Genomic DNA, 19,663 nt, shown 5'->3' on the forward strand with positions numbered 1-19,663 from the left:
TCGTTGCATCTCCTGGGCTTTCTGAATGTGCTTCTTTAACATGGGAGTATCCAGGTTTAGTTTGTCCCACAAACTAATGTAGCATTTATCACACTTTAAGTGTATTCTTCCTAAGTTTCTTCAGCACTGTCAAGAAGTCCACTGGGATGCCTGTTGTTTAAAAGTTTAAATGGGGTAAACCCATCTGAGGCTTGTGGTATCTCTCAGATTGTGAACAGCAAGTAAGGGTAACAACAGGTCCCATTTTTTTACCATCTGTGTCAGTATCTTTCCTTAACATAGATTTCAGTGTTTTGCTGAACCTCGTATAACTCCAGCAGTCTGTGGATGGTAGACTGACATCTTTAACTATATGACTTTAAAGCAGTGGTATAATTCATACAATACTCTTGACTTAAGGGAGCATCTTGCTGAATAAGAATCTCATTAAGGTACTCACTCTGGAGAATAAAAGCACCAGTTCTCTGTCAATCACTTTAGCATTAGATTTGCTTAATGACAATGCTTCTGGAAATTTTGCAGCATAGTCCATTATTACTAATATGTATGGATGCCTGGTCTTCCAAGATGGCTACACTCTGAGTAACAGCTGTCCAACTGTGAAAACAGAAACTCAGAAAAGTGAGTCAGTGAATTTGTCATTTTGTTTAAATTTCAGTTACTGGCTAGTAAGTATACTGCCTGGATGCCAGCAAAGAAAAAATAGAAAACCTGAAAGAAAATCAAACCACAGAAGGTGAGGAGAAATCACTGGCTGGGAAGAATCCTGCAGCTGTTCAGCAAAAAGCAGTTCAAGATCCAGCTTTGGTCCAGTAATCTAGAGGAAAATAATAAGTCAAATCTGCTCAGAGTTGATTAAAATAAATGAAACACTGAAGGAGTATATCAACTCAAATAACAAATGGCTGGAAAAAATGGAAGAAGCTTTAAACAGATATTCAGATTAGCTGATAAACCTGCAAAAATCAGATTTGAAATGAAGAAAGGGCTGGCTGAGTATGAGACTGCTCAAGAAGAGATGTTTCAAAAAATGTAGAATTAGATGATGTAACATGTAGGAAAAAATGGAGATATTCTGCTGTACAAAATATATATATGAGCTATCCCAACTGCTAAAGGAGACTCACAAAACAAAGCAGCAAATCCAGAAATAAGTGTAAGTGAGGCAACGACCATGGTCCAGCCAAATAAATTTCCAGAAGATATGTAAAACAGCAAACGGCTTATTGGAAAAAGGTTAGCGCTTTCGCAGAGTTACCACTTCATCAGACCAAATACAAAATGAGAATACAAATCAAATATTTTAAAAAAGTACTCAACCAATCACTAAGAAACAATTAAAACTGAACCAATTAAAAAATAAAAATCATCTTACATCATCCTCTACCTAATAAGGCAGGCTTAAGGGAAGTGCCACTGTTAAATAATATAAGATGATTTTTCCAATAAACTGTTTGCTGTTTTACATATCTTCTGGAAATTTATTTGGCTGGACCATGGTGGTTTGACTCACACTTATTTCTGGATATTATGCTGTACCACAGAAACTGGAAGGAGCAGACTGTATTAATTGTATGAAAGCACAAATAAGCAACAACTGGACTGGTTTTCTACAGCAGGAGTTCTTAATTGAAAGGGCACATCATGTGTATGCTCCAAATTTGGCCGTGATAAAGCAACCAAGACCTCTAATACTAAAGATTCAATTCTACCAGCAGAAAGAGTTGATTCTGACAAAACTGTGACAGAAGGACAATGTACTGAAAGTTGGAGACAGTAGGGTGGTTGTGGAAAATGATTACTCATTGTACAACAGGAAGAAGAGAAGTACATTTATTCCAGCAATTATGGTATGTCGAGAGGCAGGTGTAAGAATCAAGCTTATTTATCCAGCTGTCTTCAGAATATTTTTTCCTTGAAGACCAAAGTAATTTTTTAATGCAGAACATGCAAAGGAGGAAATACATACATTTATATAACAAAAAGTGAGATGTTAAACAGGAGGGGATTCTGCTTACTATTCTTCTGATAATAAAGCTCATAGACAAACTTTGCCAGTGAAATCTTTTCCAATGTTACGAAGGAAAAATGCTTGAAAGACTAGAAGAACCATGAGTACATTGGAACTGAACCAAAAAGTGGAGGTGGGAGATGGAGATCGACAAGAAAACCAGCAACTCAGAAATGAATGAATAAAAGTGGGATTACAAAGCATCATTCACATTTGTGAAATATGGCTGAACAAGAAAACATGGAGATGTTGGACTTTTTGACTTTGTCAAACTTGTAGGGGACTCAAGCATATACCTCACTTCATGTCATTAATGTTTGGAAGAACATTGAGGGGAAGAGGAAGGAAAGAGGTAACTGTAAGTAAAACAATTTTTGTTCTTAGTATTTTTATAAAACATGGCCTATAATACATTATATTGTAAAGCATTTTCATTTATTTTTCGTGTGTTATAGGGATAGTAAAGTAAGATGTGCCCTTTATGTCTTCTTTCTTTTTTTCTGTTTAAATGTTAACACTGCAGTGTAAAAAGAGAAAGCATGGACAAAGTATGTTTGATAACAGATTGTAATCTTGGGTTGTTGAAGTGAGGGATGGGTTGCAAAAGGATACAGATCATGATATAAGTAAAACTCTTGTAGCTGTTCTTATTTTTTCATAGGATAATGACTGGATTAAGGCCTTTGCCTTGATCTAACAGCAAGTTTTAAGTGGAAACAAGTGAATAAGAGAACACTGAATGTAATGAAAAGTTTTCATTTAGCAAATAAATGCTCACAGTGCAAGATGAGAACCTTGTAGCTGAAGGCAACTGTGTATCTGGTTCTCATGCTTCTATGGAGACAAGCTGATAAGAGGGCAGTAAAAAAGCATAATGTCTTAAGCAATTGCAAGAAAAAAAGTAATATTTTCTAAAAGCATTTAAGAAACTTTCTACATCTGAAAGAGAAATGCAGATAAGACTAACAGTACTTAGTGTAAATAGAAGCACACAATGTTCCATGCGTCTAGCATGGATAACTTTAATTATAAGTTAATTAAAGCCTGTGAGTGTAGCTGTCAGTCTGGGACAATTATTTCTATTAGGAGAGTTAAACTTCATTATTTAAAGATGTATCTAGTTTTGTGTGCTTACATTAAGTTAATGGGTTATGGGAGTGCTCTGGGGTGATTTTTTGAGGGTTTCCATTAAAACAAAAGTCTTGAATGATGCAACATAGGTTCAAATGGACATGACAAGAAACAACTGTGTAAAAGTTCAACCTGACAAAAATTAGTATATACATGTAACACCAAAGCTGGAAGTAGACATTTTGAAAAAAGCTGTTTGCATAACAAGTGGGAATAATAACTTGCTATCATAATGGCAATTCTTTCCATATTATCTTTGAATGTGAATGGACTCACAGGTATATACAAAAAAGAAAGAGTAGTGAACTATATTAAGAAATGCAAAGTGCAAATAGCTATACTACAGGATACACATTTTAAAGAACTGAGCATGTGAATTTGTTAAATGATTTCAGGATGGTTATTCAGTGGAATATCTGGGACAAATTAAAAGGTGAGTACTTATACTAACTGCTAGAAAAGCTCCAATAATGATAGAAGAGAAAAAAAGATAATAATGGTAGATTTGAGGTACTAAGGGGGTATTGGCAAAGGAGGATGATTACACTTGGATATATTTATATTCCACCTAAAACTGCTACAATGGAACATATTAAAATTCAGGGAGAAATAATCAGCTTTCAGTAGGGAATATTACTTATAGGTGGGAACTGGAATTTGATTTGCAACAATGAAAACACGTCTGGGGGCACAGAAGTGAAAATATAACAGAGGGTAGATTTTTATAGAAATAATTGAAAATATTTGGTATTAAATATGTGAATTCAGTAGTAGGAGCTTGGAGAGGATTTAGATATTATTTAGAAGGTACAAAAACTGGGCTAGACTAGAGGGAAATTATATTTCAAAGGAGCATGTGCATTTAATTGAGAGTTTTAATACACATCCAATAACTATTTCAGATCACGTGCCAATAATAACTAAAACATGCAGGGTAATGAAATAAAAATAAGACACTGGCACTTCCCCTCCTGTCTGTTAAACAGAGGGGAATTTAGGGAATAGGCAGTAGAAATTATTTGGGAGTTACTAGCAAGAATAGAAATTTTTGCAGAAAATATAGCTAGTGAGTGGGATAAAATGAAAGTGGAGTTTAAAAATGGTATACAAGTAAAAGACAAATAGATATGGTTAAGAAGTAACAACAGTTTTTAGAGGGACTGACAAAGGTTAAAGTATCACAGAATAGGGGGAATCTCACAGAACAAGAAGAGGAGCAATTGCAGAGTACTAAAAGGAAAATAAGGGACTTCCTCAATAATATGTATGAGTTTAGAATGATTGAACTGTTTTTTTTTTATAATAACTTGAGAGCCCAAAAGCTTTTAGCACAAAGACTCGGGCAACAGGAAGTTTTTTTTGCCAAGTTTAGGGAGCCTATTACAAGGAAAATAACCAGAGATCCTGCAGATATATTAGCGATATTTTGGAAATGTTATGAAAATCTATACAAAGCAGAGAAATGTAGAAAGCAGAAAAAAAGTACAAATGAAAATATTTATGGAAGAATTAAGTATGCCAAGGTTAGAAGTAGATGCAACTCAGTTACTAACAGGATAGGAGGAGATGAGATAAAAGTGGTGGTGTTTAATCACTCTACAGGAAAGTCTCCAGGAATAAATGGTATTCCTGTGGGAGTTTGGAATTTAGAGGGGAGGAAAGTTAGAAAGATTTGGAAGGTTTTGTTTAACAGTATTTTAAAAGAAAGAAAAGCACCGATATCCTGAAAAAATGTTATCAGAGTATAGACCAAGAAAAAGGAATAGGAGGTCCTAATTTAAAGACCAAACACTGGTAGAGTTTTTAGTTGAATCTAGAACAGAAGTTGGTGATAAAAAAAATCATAATTAGTAGGGAATATAAAATATTGCATTATAACTATAGGAATCAATCAGAGGAGGTTAGAAAGGATTGGGAAGAGAGATTTGATAAGCAATTCACAAAGAAACAATGGGGATGTATATATGACTCCCAAATATGCAGCAAGATTTTGCTTGGAAGTGTTTGCATAGAGTGTTTTGCACACCAAACAGACTCCAAAGAAATTTTCCTCAGTTAGATTGCAAATGTTGGAGGTGTGATGAGGAAGAAAGAGGTTATTGGGAAAATATTTGTGTGAAATGTAATGAGCTGTCAGACTTTAACATTTCCCCGCAGACCATTCTGTCAAGAAATATTGGGTGAGCAAATTGGTGTAGCTAAGGAAATCATTTTTCTGTGATACAGGATCTGAATTGCCAAGACTTTGTAAGGCCTTGCTGAGTTTAATTCTGGTGGCTGCCAAAAATCAATTGCTAGAAAATAGAAATCAAGGTCTAAACCAACCTTATTAGAAGAAGTGAGTATAGTAACAGAGATAAAAGAACTAGAAGTGGGATCTTTACAAAAGGATAGAAGCAAATTGCATAGAGGCATATGGGAATTGTGGGAACAGCACATGCAAAATAATGTTTTGGTGGAGGAATTTAAGGGAAGGCAGGAATTGAATGAGCTATGTGATGTTCAGCTGACAGTGTATTGAAGATTATATGTGATGCATAATGTTTGCAATGGAAAATATGCCGATATGGTTTGTTTTCATTTATATAGATGTATGATTGTCTATATCATAAATGATAATTTGATAAAGATGCTTTTTGTTCAAAAAATATATACTGGTGTCCAGTACTAGATTTTACTAATGGTTTCTCAATGTTTACAATAATAGATTAAAATGGCAATTACATTATAGACATTGTGATCAGTGGAGTCTTAAATTCAGGATGGGGTGCTTTTTGGTATTTTAGACAAAAAAACAGACATTCCTATGGCTTCAATTATACTTGGCCAGTAGAAGTTGCCTACAACTGTTACCTTGGTTTTATCTATCCCCGGGTGACCTATTAACATATGAGTATGGACTACCTTGATTCTAGTCCTATATGGTTTTGGCCCTTGCAATTGATGTAAAACACCTGCCCTTTCTTTACTTACTTGATATAAGGGATTATATTTAATGCAAAATAAAGGTAAGAAGTGGTGAGAACATTGCTCACAGTACCCTGTCCCATGACTTTAGTTATATTCTCTATTGCAGCACTCCATCCCATTGTTTGTTATTTCACTTTTTATGACTTACTTATATATCCACTAAATCAAGGCTGCTTTCTTTGGGAGCTTGTCTTGGAAGTAGAAAGTATAGCTTCCTCTCTCAAAACAGAGGTTGTGCATTTTTTTCTATCAATTCTCCCACAAAAAGTATTTTCTAAAACTTGTATTCAGTTTTGCTCCTTTCCTTAATTACAGGTACTGGTTGCTTTGAGATCTCACGTTTATTACTCATTTTGATGTGAGGAGTCTTAATTAACTGATTTTTTGTGCTAATATTTCTTGGAGATCTTTGTATAGACTTTTGTTTTGTTGTTTTGTGCTGTTTCTTACCTCAGGATTTTATATCACTTTATGTTTAGTTCCTGTACTGACATCTCTTAACTGGATTGGGTTTCTGTTGATCTATCATTGAGGCATGCTTCTGATGACAGGATCCATTTTACTGTCTAACCAAGTCCACATTTTAAACCTGTTTGTAAGCTTGAGTACCAGTTCAGTTTTGGTTTTGATTTTGTATTTCTGCATGACTGTTCCTGTCTTGACCCCCCCCCCCACGCACACATTTTTATACTTAACAGGTAAGTCAGACTGCTGCATAACCTATTTTTGTTAAGTGTATGCCTGTTCCACTGGATTCACTTTATAATCTCGAAATACTGAAAGGTTGAATTTCAGTATATCGAGACCATAAAGTCGAATCCACAAAACACCGACAGCCAAAACCATGAAACTTCAAATCGCGAACACACACCATACACCACACCACACATACACCACATTACACACACTACAAAAAAAAACACACACACACAAACATAACACCACACATCTAGAAATCTACACTAAAATTAAGCCGGGGGGCAAGCCCCTCACACCCTCCTACTTATATATACTAACTACGAGATCACACAAACAGAAAAAGACAGTATAAACTCACACCCAGACATTCTACAGTCCCTTGTGCATATACACACACACACACACACACACACACACACACATACATCACACATATACAAACACCACCACATCCAATACTTTAACACACATGCTTTTACCTGCCTACCCTAACCCACACGTACAACTTACAAACACACTCATATACACTCAAACACCTACCCAAAATCCTTACAAAACAATCACTTACCTTAAATTCCACCTAAATCCACACACTACACTGGACACCATCCACATAATAAACTACCCATCACCTAGCGTAAAGCCATAACCACAAATTTGACATATTCGGATTCACAATTATGTACTTTCACTATTTTGAAGACTCGACTTTATGGTCTCAATATACTGAAATTTGACTTTTCAGTATTTCGAGATTATAAAGTGAATCCGTTCCACTACATCTGTAGATTATTCCATCTCTCATGTTTTCAACAGTGCTTTAAAATAAGTAATTTTTTTCATAATATCTCATCATGAGCCAACTCAGTATTTGGAGTCACAGAATGCAACAGTTTCCCTAAAACTGAAAGTTTACATGTGTGAGGGAATATTGTTTTCTCTCACCATGAAGGCGTACTACTTCTAATTTTTGTTTGTAACCATTCTTCCAATTGCATTCTAGGGGAACTGAAACTGTATTCACTTTAGTGGATATGGGTGCCCTAAGACAATGCAGCGTGTGTCATGTTTACTGACATCTATCTAATTCTGGAATAAACCCCCCTGAAAAGAGACCACCTAGCCTAGTAGAATTAAATTGGTAAAAAGACATAAATAATGTAAATTTTCTTGTTTTTTTCTGTTAAATCATTGAGGATTACTTCCAGTCTGTAATACCAGTCATTACAATTTCATAGTTTTTATTGTTGTTCAGAGAATGCACATTCATGCAACAAATATTATTCTGGTAGCGTTTAACTGATATGGAGTTGTTTGGCATGTATGTTAATGAACTCCTTTCTACAGTCAAAGGTGCAAGGACTTTAAGCCTTTCAGATCCGTTTGCTTACTTTATGAATTTGAGCAAGTCACTTAACCAGAAAGAACTCTTGGATCTTCCCTGTTAAGGGACACTTTGCCATTGGGTTTACCTGCTTGACAAATACTTAAAATAGTAATATATAAAATTTGTCATCATTTTTGGCTTTGTCTAGAATTCTGAAGGAAAGATCTTAAGAGGTATATTGATCTGTTCCTTGTAAAATGTGTGGCTTCTGGGAAATTGTTGTGGATTACAGTCACTAAATGTCAAACATATGAGTTTCAAATTTTGTATCCTTCAGAAAAAACCTTACTAATGCAAACCTTGTTATTATATCAACTTTCTAAGTATAACATAGACATATTTAAAATAAGCTCTTTATTTTTATCCACTGCTTCTGATTCTTGAGCTAAGACGTTGAGAGGGCAATGGGGAGCTGCACTGCATGGTTTTGATAGCAGCGAGCTGAGATACATTTGTGGGCCATTATTTCTGAATTTATTCATTCACTTGCTCTTTAGCAAATATCTGAGGTGTATAGCCATACAAGTGGTAGTAATTGTGTGTGTGGGTGTGAGGTGAAAAATTAAAATATTAGCAAATTAAATTATTATAATGAAGTAGTAATAACCGAGCTGGGGAGAAATGCTAAAGCAGTTTGTCACTGAGAATTTGTATCAAGAAATGCTAACAGAGAATATGAGAACAAGTGCTCGTTTCTATGTGTGTGTGAGGGGGAGGGGGATCCTGGACTTTTTGAACTTACCTTTAAGTCTCTAATGTTTGAAGAGCTGGGTGTGTGATAAAACACAATACATTACAAGTACTGTATAACTTTTTTATCTTACAAGTAGTATAAAAGGAAAATGTTTTGTAATCAAGTGACTGTTCTGGCTAACAGAGACAAACTGGGGTATCAAAGAACAAAAATACAGTTTAACCATGATGTGAGTTTCCCTCCTTCCTACGTGGTAGTAAACGTGTCACATTTTACCCATCTGTTCCACATTGTGCAAAACAGTGTAGTATTTACCATTTGAAGATGGAAGATTGACTATAGCTGTAGTTTCTTTAATTTTTTGCTTGTTGATATGGATGGTATAATAATAATGTTGTAAGTCTGCTCTTACATGTATTGCTTGATTGTCTGATGCCTATTAGAGTTATACGTGGGTTTTTTTGGGGGAGGGGTTGATTGGCTTGCCCATCTGGGGCCTTGGACATCTGCATCTTGAGTAGTTTTTCCGCGAGTCTGTAATTAGTAATGTGGTAAAGCAAGCACTAAGTAATGTCGTGGCAGTGCGCTGAGCTCCCTCCCGAGTTGTTAGGAAATGCTTCAGATTTTGCCCGTTTGGTATAGTGTCCCATAGTTTGAAAAGGGAAAGCACTAAGTAATGTCGTGGCAATGCGCTGGGCTCCCTCCCGAGTTGTTAGGAAATGCTTCAGATTTTGCCCGTTTGGTATAGTGTCCCATAGTTTGAAAAGGGAAAGCTGACTATGGCTGCAGTTTCATTCGTTTATTTTGCTTGTCGGTACTATGATTGTTTTGGTAATGTTAAACCATACTAAACTGTCTGAAAATGAAGAAACCTTGCTTAAGAATTTAAGGATATGTAGTTGTAATTATCTCACTCATTAAAACTAGAATTTCTTAAACTCTTCTCCTGACACTTTTTTCATAGACTGTTACAATAACATTCAGAAAATCATAACCGCATCTTTTAAAATCCAGCACATACAAGTAAGCATTTAAACAATGGAATGGGTTATTGTGACAAGACGTTCACTTTTGAATGCTACCCACACCTTTCAGCCGTCCCTATTTTTACAGAATGTCCCTGATTTGGCTTCAGATATTTATTCTGTTCCTCATAACACTTTTGATTTTGTGGTAAATCAGTCATGATTACAGTCGATCAGTAATACTTCGTATTGTTCAGAAATGCATATTGGTGCAAAACTTCTCATTCTGTTAACATTTTTAAGTGAATTACAGTAATTTTTAAAAATTGCTTCTGATTTTATCCCCTCATTATTTTTTGGGTTTTTCCTGAATTCCTGACCAAATAACTTAAAGAATATGGTGCTACCCCAGTACCTCAACAGGTAGCACACTCACATTTGGTGTAGAAGACTGCGGGTTCTATTCCCATGCCAGGTATTTAGATCACTTTTTCTAGTGCTGATATTGCAGTGGAGTATAAGCGGAGGTGCTGAATTCCAAGGTACACCATCCTTTGGATGAGACTTCAAACCGCTGTATCTGCCTGAGTTGGTGGTAGTTCAGGTAAAAGAAAAAGATCCAGCAGCACTTATCAAAAAAGAATGGGGCAGTTCACCAGTGTCCTGGCCAGATTTCTCCTAGTCAGTATTAATACCACCTGGGGTCTTTACCCAAAAAGAGATCTAGTGGAACTAACCTACTCAACAAAAAGTTTATGGTTGCTACTATATGTCATTTATTTAGTTATTTCTTTGTACTTTGACTGTTTTAATACAGCAGAATCATTAACTGTTTTAATACAGCAGAATCATTAAGTGGTTACGGTTATTGTATCTCAGTGGACCTGCCACTGTAAAGTGATCGTGGAGTGTTGTTTTCTCCAGAATCTACTTCAAGCTCTTGTTATGCAAGTCATGCTAGACATAAGGAAGTCATTTTTAACTTCCATGTAAACAGAATGGCAGTAGTGTGAGTCACAGGCATCTTGCACAGCTTCTGGAATCTGCTACTTCATCTTCACTTTTTTAGTCAAACTACCCTGATTTGTGTTATCAGAGCAGCTCTTACTTCTTTAACTGTGGGGCTGAATATACACAAAGCATGGCTTTGTCTGCTGTCATAACTGGAATATAATACAGTGTAATATAATGTAATGTACTACACTATAATAATAGCATTTTAAATCATTATACAGTTTTTACACTGCTGTTTTAGCTGTACAGTCATAGTATGATTTGGATGAGTATAGCTATTTATAATATGCAAGGTTTCAGCACACATCCTTTCTCAAGTTGACACATCTTTTGTTTGCCTACCTGTGTGTTATTTCACAGGAGAAGTTAAGGAGTTGAATGCGTGGTGAGTTTTTTAAGTTGGAGCTTTGAATTATATAACTTACTTGGCCTGTATTAACTAGTCTTTGAGTTTCTGCATCCTCTTCATATTTCCATTTTGATGATATTTCTTACAGTAAATATAATTCATGTTATACACATGGAGTTTCTGTTATGTGCCTTTGTTAAAAGTGATCTAATTACAGTTTCTTAAATCAGTCAATTTATGGTTTCTGAACCGCTTGATCTTTTTCATTTGTTTTTAATATTGTGTAAAATGTCTGTTTAGCTTAATGGTGAAAGAGAATTCAGTACTTCATGATTTTTTTTTATTTTAACTACACATTTTGCATGTTTTGTTATGCAGGATACAACATCCCGGTAGAGCAGCTGTTTGTGTTACTTGCCAAACCAGGTGACCTTCCGTTTAATGTTAGAGAAGACTTGGCCAGGCTTCAAGGGGGACTTCCTGACACCTCCATGACCAGTAAGTAACTGGTTAGTTAATAAATTGATCATGTCTTGCAATTCACACCTGAGATTGATTTAAGTGGTTGGAGAAGGACAAGAGAGCAAGAACTAATGTGTGGACATCAGATTCATCCAAAAAAATTCAAAGAAATGACAGCCATTCATGGGCTAATCAGATCTTAGAGCAAATCAGTGATTCACCTGCAGTTGCAGAGTTTGGTGATATTTAGAAGTTATTGGGTCTTTGATGAGGAAGTAGAATTGTAATCCTTTAAACACAATCAGCAATCAATGCCAGGTCACTGGCTGGATGCTATGCTCACATCAGGTGAAATCACTTTAAACACAATCAGCAATCAAGGCCAGGTCACTGGTTGGATGATGTGCTCACATCGGGTGAAGTAATTTTAAACACAATCAGCAATCAAAGCCAGGTCACTGGTTGGATGCTGTGCTCACATCAGGTGAACTCACTTTAAACACAATCAGCAATCAAGGCCAGGTCACTGGTTGGATGTTGTGGTCACATCAGGTGAAGTAATTTTAAACACAATCAGCAATCAAGGCCAGGTCTTTGACTGGATGCTATGCTCACATCAGGTGAAGTCACTTTAAACACAATCAGCAACCAAGGCTAGGTCACTGGCTAGATGTTATGCTCACATTGGGTGAAGTAATTTTAAACACAATCAGCAATCAAGGCCAGGTCACTGGTTGGATGCTGTGCTCACATCAGGTGAAGTAATTTTAAACACAAGCAGAAATCAAGACCAGGTCACTGGTTGGATGCTCAGGTGAAGTAACTTTAAACACAATCAGCAATCAAGGCCAGGTCACTGGTTGGATGTTGTGCTCCCATCAGGTGAAGTCACTTTAAACACAATCAGCAACCAAGGCCAGGTCACTGGTTGGATGCTATGCTCACATCGGGTGAAATAATTTTAAGCACAATCAGCAATCAAGGCCAGGTCACTGGTTAGATGCTGTGCGCACATCAGGTGAAGTAATTTTAAACACAATCAGCAATCAAGGCCAGGTCACTGGTTAGATGCTGTGCGCACATCAGGTGAAGTAATTTTAAACACAATCAGCAATCAAGGCCAGGTCACTGGTTGGATGTTGTACTCACATCAGGTGAAGTATAAGACCTCACCTTTTATGTTACAGCAGTGAAAAAAGCAATGTCCACACTTCACAGAGATCTGCAGCATTTTGTAGAAATTTTGTGATGTTTATGAAATGCATTGAATTACATATTTTGCATCTACTGCATTAGAGGAATGAACAAATTGCACATTAATCATTTAGCTATAGTTACTAGGCCATCTTATTACAAAAATACCTTAACTCCACAGTAAGATTATGCCAAAAGAAGGCAACAGCTTTACAAGCACCTTTGTGAGCTTTATCCACTCAGGGGCTATTATAACCTGTTAGTACAAATCTATGTATCTGCATCTGTTCATTTATCCAAGCTTCTGATTGTAATAAAATTTATGAATGATAAAGGCAAAACTGGATATGTATACAATTTGTTATATTTTGTATGATCCTGTTATTGATGTGGTCTGTTTTGAAGCCACTTTCCAACTACCTTTGTCCAGTCATCCCTGGTAGGGTCAATAGGAACATTATCGTACCAAGGCTGATGGTTAGGACAAAAAACACCAGTCGTCAGGACAGAGATTTGTTAAGATATGCAGCAAGATGAGGGCTTAAGTCTGATTATTCACAATTTGACCATTTTCTTATACTGAATACAATGTGAGGTTTGAATGAGATATGGTGTAAAGATGCGCATTTTGTATGACTTGCATGATAATTTATTCACCTCAAATCATCCACTTAAGAAGTGTGTGTGTTTAGGGATTATTAGCGGGTTAATCTAAAATGGTTCTCCTTACTCTCCTGTCACTAACGCTCTTCTGCTTTTCTTGACTGTCATCATATCTGGTCCCTCTCCAACCTGTTCTAAACTCTCCTACAGACACTACCTCTTACACCAGTAACACAAATCGCTCCTCCCTACCCATCACCGCTCATGTCTCTCACACACACATGCAGTATTCTGTTCTTTAAACCCAAACTGCTTCAGACACAGATGTACTTGTTTAGCATTGCACTTACTGACAATTTAACCAAAATGAAATTCTGTCTTTACTACTTAATCTTGAAATTCCTCCTGATCTGTGATGACATCCAGCCTAACCCTGGTCCCATCATCTCACAATCCACATCTTTCAACCCATATTCCAGGTACACAAAATATGCTTACATTTATCTCAGTAAATGCTCATAGCATATGCAACAAAATTTTTGAGTTGCATGTTTGGATGACTGCACAATCTCCTGATATACTAGTAATCACAGAAACCTAGCTTAAACCGCACATAAAGGATACCAAAGTACTTCCCCCAGGCTTTAATATGTTCAGAGCTGACCGACATAAAAGAAAAGGAGTCAGTGTTGCAGTAATGTATCCTGCTTCTGTTTCCCTAGCACCTCACAACTAATCTGTACCCTCCTTTGACAAAGTCAAACTATTGATCACCTGCCTTAATAAAAGTCTCTGCATTATAGCTTTATACATAGCCTTGGCAATAACTTATCAACTCTGGAAAGTATCCTTTCTTGAGTATCACAGAATCTCTCTCTCTAGAAACAGTAATATTAGGTGATGTCAACACTGACCTGCAGAAACTTAACTTACAATTTCCCACAGATAGCATAAACCTATTTGGATTTTCTCAACTAAAACTACTCACCCAGCCTTTACCAGTGCCGCAAACCAAAGCGGCTCAATAATTGATTGGATTTTGGTCTCCCATCCTAACAATTTCTCTCAGTCCAAAACACTTCCAGCCTCTATTAGTGATCACTACCCCATCTGTACACCTAGACTTTTATTTCACATTCGCATAGACAACACACCTAAAAGACAGTACGAAACCTATCCAACTTTGACCAGCAGGCCTTTACAAATTTACTAAACTCCATCAGTTGGTCCTTCCTTAAATACTTACCACTAGATGATGGAGTTGAACAATTTAATTCTACATTCCTAAACACTTTAGACAGTTTAGCTCCCACCATAAGGAAAAGAGTCCAAATAAGCTATACTCCTTGGCTTTCTGTCTATACTAGATCACCCACGCAAAAAAGAGACAAGGCTTGGACAACTTTGCTTAAAACATAAGACTTACAGTAATTTACAGCATTTCAAAGCACTGTGTAACCTTGTAAAGAAACAGATTAATTTAAACAAAAAACAGTTCTATGCAAAGCCAAAGGATCAGCGCAAATCCTGTACAAAAACCTGCTGGCACATTATCAAAAAATCCTAAACCCAGGAAGTCAGTCCTCCCCCCAACCATCTTGTGTTAGTACCTCGTCTGACATAGCGACTCAGTTTAACTCTTACTTCACTGATAGCATAGCGTCCATCACTAACAAATTCCCTCCATCTCCCTCTATCCTCTCTCAGCCTCCTATTACCTGAAGCTCCACATTTTCCCTTCAACCGGTTTCTACTTCCTTTATCAAATCCCTCTTGTGCAAGCTCAGGCCATGTCCCCCCTCTGCAGACAATCTTCCTAACGAATTTCTAAAAATGTCTGCCTACGCTATCTCAATAATCATTAATAGATCCATCATTTTCCTCTCCATAAAGGTGGCACCTCCACAGAAATCTCTAACTTTAGGCCAATTGCTATTCTTTCACCACTGTCAAAAATTCTAGAAAAATGTATCCATAAACAACTTCTTCAATAACTACTTGACAATAGTCTTCTCTCTCTCCCACCTAACATGGATTCAGACCAGCACACAGCAGCATCACTGGTCTGCTGTCCTTTACTGACACTATCGACAAGGCTTGTGACTCAGGAAACTTTGTCTCCTCTCTGTTCTTAGAGCTCTCCAAAGCCTTTAATACTGTCTCCCACTTCCAGCTGTTATCCCAACTATCTCTTCTGGGCTTAACTGAAACATCTTTACAATGGTTCACTAGCTCTCTCTCTAACAGATATCAATCTGTCAAATGGAACTCTAACTTCTCTCCTTAGTTACCACTTAGCAGTGGGGTACCCCAAGGCTCAATACCAAGTCCACTTCTCTTCAACATGTTTATTAAATGTTAGTTGTGTTTTCTATTCCTTCCCTCCCACTCTTTTTCTTGATGTAGCCTACATTTCTTCCTGCTTTACCTGCTTTATAGCCTCACCTCACTTTAAATCCTTAGCATTCTAATGTCCTTTCTTTATATTCTTACACTAACCTTTATCTATCCCAGAATTTGACTGAAATTTACTATCTAGTTCTCCTGCCAGAAAAAGCATGTCTTTTACGACATGCACATTAGGAACTCTTCCTACCTTGTATATGATGTCTGGTCAGCTTTATTGCTTGCCTTTATATTTTGCTTATTTTTATTTTACTATATTTCACATGTTGTACTAGTTTATTATTGTCTTAATATTTGTAACCATTGTTCAATTTTTTAATTCTGTTTATGTGTACTGTGGAGCTTTGCTCCCTGAGCCTCTGCTGAAAATGGGCTCATACCAGTCGGACTATTCCAGTAAACAAATATCAAATAAATAAATAATAGCATGGGATTTTGGATGTCTGTAGGACAGATGGTGTACAGATAATCCAAAGTAACTTTTATGGAATAGATGAACCATTAAGGACTTGTGAAGTCATTGGCCTTAAATGTTCACGTAATCTAGCTGATTATCTGAAGACATAAGACTAAAACACTGAACATGTCACTTTTTTATTGGACGACAGGTTTCTGCACCTGATTGGGTGGAGATAGGATGAGTGTGGCTACTGTGGATATATAAGGCCTCCCAAATTCAGCAGGAGGTGCCTTGGGCAGACTTGATTACTAGGGATTAGCTATTCAGTCCTATGTGCCTGACAAGATGATAAGGAATTATCTGTGAGAGGTGTATTCCCAGTACCGCTCTGATGGATGAAGCATTGCCAGTTTTCCTCCAGTTGGAATCAGCATGCTGTTGGGCAGCAGTCCGTTGAGGTACCTATATGAAGCTCAGTGGTAGTGCTCAGGGCCATGGCTGTCTGATACACATTGAGAAAAGTCTGCTGTGTCTTCCTTTTCAAGGGCTCATGGGTCAGACTATTAATGTCAGTTAGCTGTCTGAGGCCTGGGACATGGCAGGACAGGAGCAGATCACTGGGGAATATGGACAGATGCCTGTGGCAGTTCAAAGGCAGGCCACACTCATCGTAACATTGCCCTTTGCCGGTATTTCCATCTGTTTGCCCTGTCACCTCAGACTTGGCATGCATCTACTGCAAAACTGGCTGGACACGTATCAGCCTTACATTATCCAAGCTGGAACGGGGGGGGGGTGTCTTTCTTCATTTTGGAAAGACTCAAATTACTTATAGGACTTTAGCTCAGATGCATAAAGACATTGAGATCTCCTACCCCCACAGCCACCCGCTTCATGAGCCTCCTTTCGACAAATCCTCTGACTTCAAAAGTCTATCATAAAATGGATTGTACTCCAAATTCCTTCTCTCAAACATATCTGAATGAATATTCTGAGGAGAAAGAGAAAGGAGCCTTGTGTCATTTCCCATGGAACTTAGGATCAGAGATGCCATTTTTGCAGCATAGAAGCACTGTCTTACAGCTCCCTTGGCTCTCTTCCAAACAGATGCATTCTACAAACCCACAGCAGAGTGGAGTGAGATTGCATAGATTTATGTTAACATTTTTGCAGATTTAAGTGCGTTTAACCTTCTATCTCCCAGACATCCCCCACTTCTGTCTCATCCTTTCTACCAAACCCATGCCATTGTCAGTGCCTCTTTGGCTTTCATATCTGCCACCCATCCCAGTAATTCCACTCTCTGGCTCTACAACCTGCTCTTTGAATAAATACTTCTGGGGAACCAGGGACCATTTAGCACCTTCTATCACCTGTTCTTCCTCTTTGAGGGTGACCTACTAATATCTCCTGATGGAAATGATGTCCTCTTATCATGTTCCCTGTTTGTTGTCATCTCTAAAGAGAAGTTTACTGTCTCCTCTAGTCATTGGTAATTTCTTTTCCCCTTCATCTCATGCATCTTTGCAGTGGCTTTCCTCTGTGCTGCTTGTAGAAGCCTGTTGTCCCCTTTCTGGCGTGATGCTTCAACTAGGCCTGCTAGGGGGGACTCAGAAGTCTGACAGAACCCAACATCTTGTTAAATCACCCAGTGGCACAAAGTACAAAGCTTTGTCCAAGGTGTGTATTCTCTGCTATGTTGAGTTTAGCTATCTCAACTGTTTTACCTGGCCGTATTATAGATATTTATAATGTGGCCAAGATATCAGTCCTGCCTGTGTCTTGGTTGAAGAAAGCTGTGGCTAAAATCCTGTTTTCAGATTCCTTGGTTAATTATCACATTTCTTATTGCAACTTTGTGCTAATGTTTTGGCCAGGATAGAATGCTTAGGTATGTGCCTCTGCAGGCTAGTATAGCTGAGGCTGTCCTCTCTGAAAGAAGTCCTTAGACAGACTCTCCTGGATACTTTTTTCAGGAGGTCTTCTTTGACCATCCTTCCTAGAATGTAGTTGACAACCTTGCAAAGTGGAAGTGAGGCTTCATTATGGATAAGGCACTGTCTGGCCCCATTGTCAAGCACCCCTTTGTACATGCCAGTCCTATTCCAATGAATGCCCACAGAGTGAGAAGGACTCTCAAATGTCAGTCTTTGCTGTGTAACACACGTCACCCTGAAGAGTGACTGCTAGAACAGCAGCACCATTCCTGATTACCATTTAGGATTTTGCATAGAGGCAGGTTTTCCAAGAATGCTCCAGCCTGAAGTGCCATGATAGAAGACTAGTAGGTTCTCAGCTTTGTCACAGATCGCCATATAGGTTCTTAGATCCTCAGAAGAAAGGACTGGACTCAGAAACCTAGCTAGTTTCACAGAGTTCTTAAGACTGACCCAGCCTCTGCTTCTCAAAGTGTTGGTAGAGGTTGTCACTTTTTTTTTTTTTTTTTTGAGAAAGAGCCAAGCATTATACTCCAACTGCTGCAGATCACATGGATGGTGTCCCTAATCATGGTGGACTCCTTTTTTAACAATTCATTGTTTGTGGGTCAGTATGCTTCCTATAGTACCTAACATGTTTATTGTGGGCCTTTCTTAGGTAATGGGATGCCGGCAGCCCCACTAAGAAGCTCTGAGATGAACACTTCTGTGATTGCAGTCTCCTAGGTGTCAACTGTATTCATCTGCACAAAGCAGTTATAATATCAGTCCTTTTTACCCAGGGACAGGACCCAGGAGGTCATGTCTTTGGTGGCTCAAGTGAGGATGCAGAAGAAAGTGTAGGATTGGATCTTCCACCTCATCTTGGCTTGATGGTGACCTATTGATTGCCTGAGGATGTAGTTCTTCCATGAGATTGTGGGAAAACATTGACAGCAGAATTCCCTTCACTGTCAAAGGTCTTCTGCTTTCAGAAGCCTGTCAGTGTGCTAGAGGGTGGTAGACAAACAACACCAATCCTAGTTTGTGTTTTTCTTCTAGCAGACAGACACTAGAGCCTGACAATGGACTCTTTGCTGGTGGGGGTGAGGTGCATAGCTACCATTGTCCTTTTCACTTCTGCTGTGAAATTGTCCTTCTAGAGAGGGGGGCATGGCATATATCAGGTGGGGTCTCACATAGTTATTTTTGCCATGAAGGCTCTGGAGGAGAGTCTAAGCCCAGGTCTGTTCTGATTTTGCCTAAAAACCAGTTTATTTTTAGGATACCTGAACAAACAAGGGGCAGTGAATCATGCCTCTTTGCAAAACTGTGAAGCAGTTCTTGCAATGGAGTGTAAGAAAGGGCAAGGGGCATCTCTTGCTCATTCATATCCTAAGAGATGTGAACATGCTGCTAGACTTCCTGAGCCATTCCTTCAGTCCTCTTCTGGTGCTGAGGA

The 19,663-nt window shown here is 37.9% G+C and overlaps 1 protein-coding gene across 1 annotated transcript in view; it reads left to right on the forward strand.

Moving 5' to 3' along the window:
* LOC122815973 (zinc finger protein 585A-like) overlaps positions 1 to 19,663 on the forward strand; it is a 475,437-nt gene that overhangs the window by 79,109 nt on the left and 376,665 nt on the right. Inside the window, exon 3 of the mRNA XM_044088857.1 lies at positions 11,599 to 11,718. Coding sequence (XP_043944792.1) covers positions 11,599 to 11,718 — 120 coding nt within the window. The remainder of the gene's footprint in view (positions 1 to 11,598; positions 11,719 to 19,663) is intronic.

This window comes from Protopterus annectens, chromosome 11.part0 (assembly GCF_019279795.1).
Source record: "Protopterus annectens isolate FY-2018-M chromosome 11.part0, PAN1.0, whole genome shotgun sequence".
Classification (NCBI taxonomy): domain Eukaryota; kingdom Metazoa; phylum Chordata; order Ceratodontiformes; family Protopteridae; genus Protopterus; species Protopterus annectens.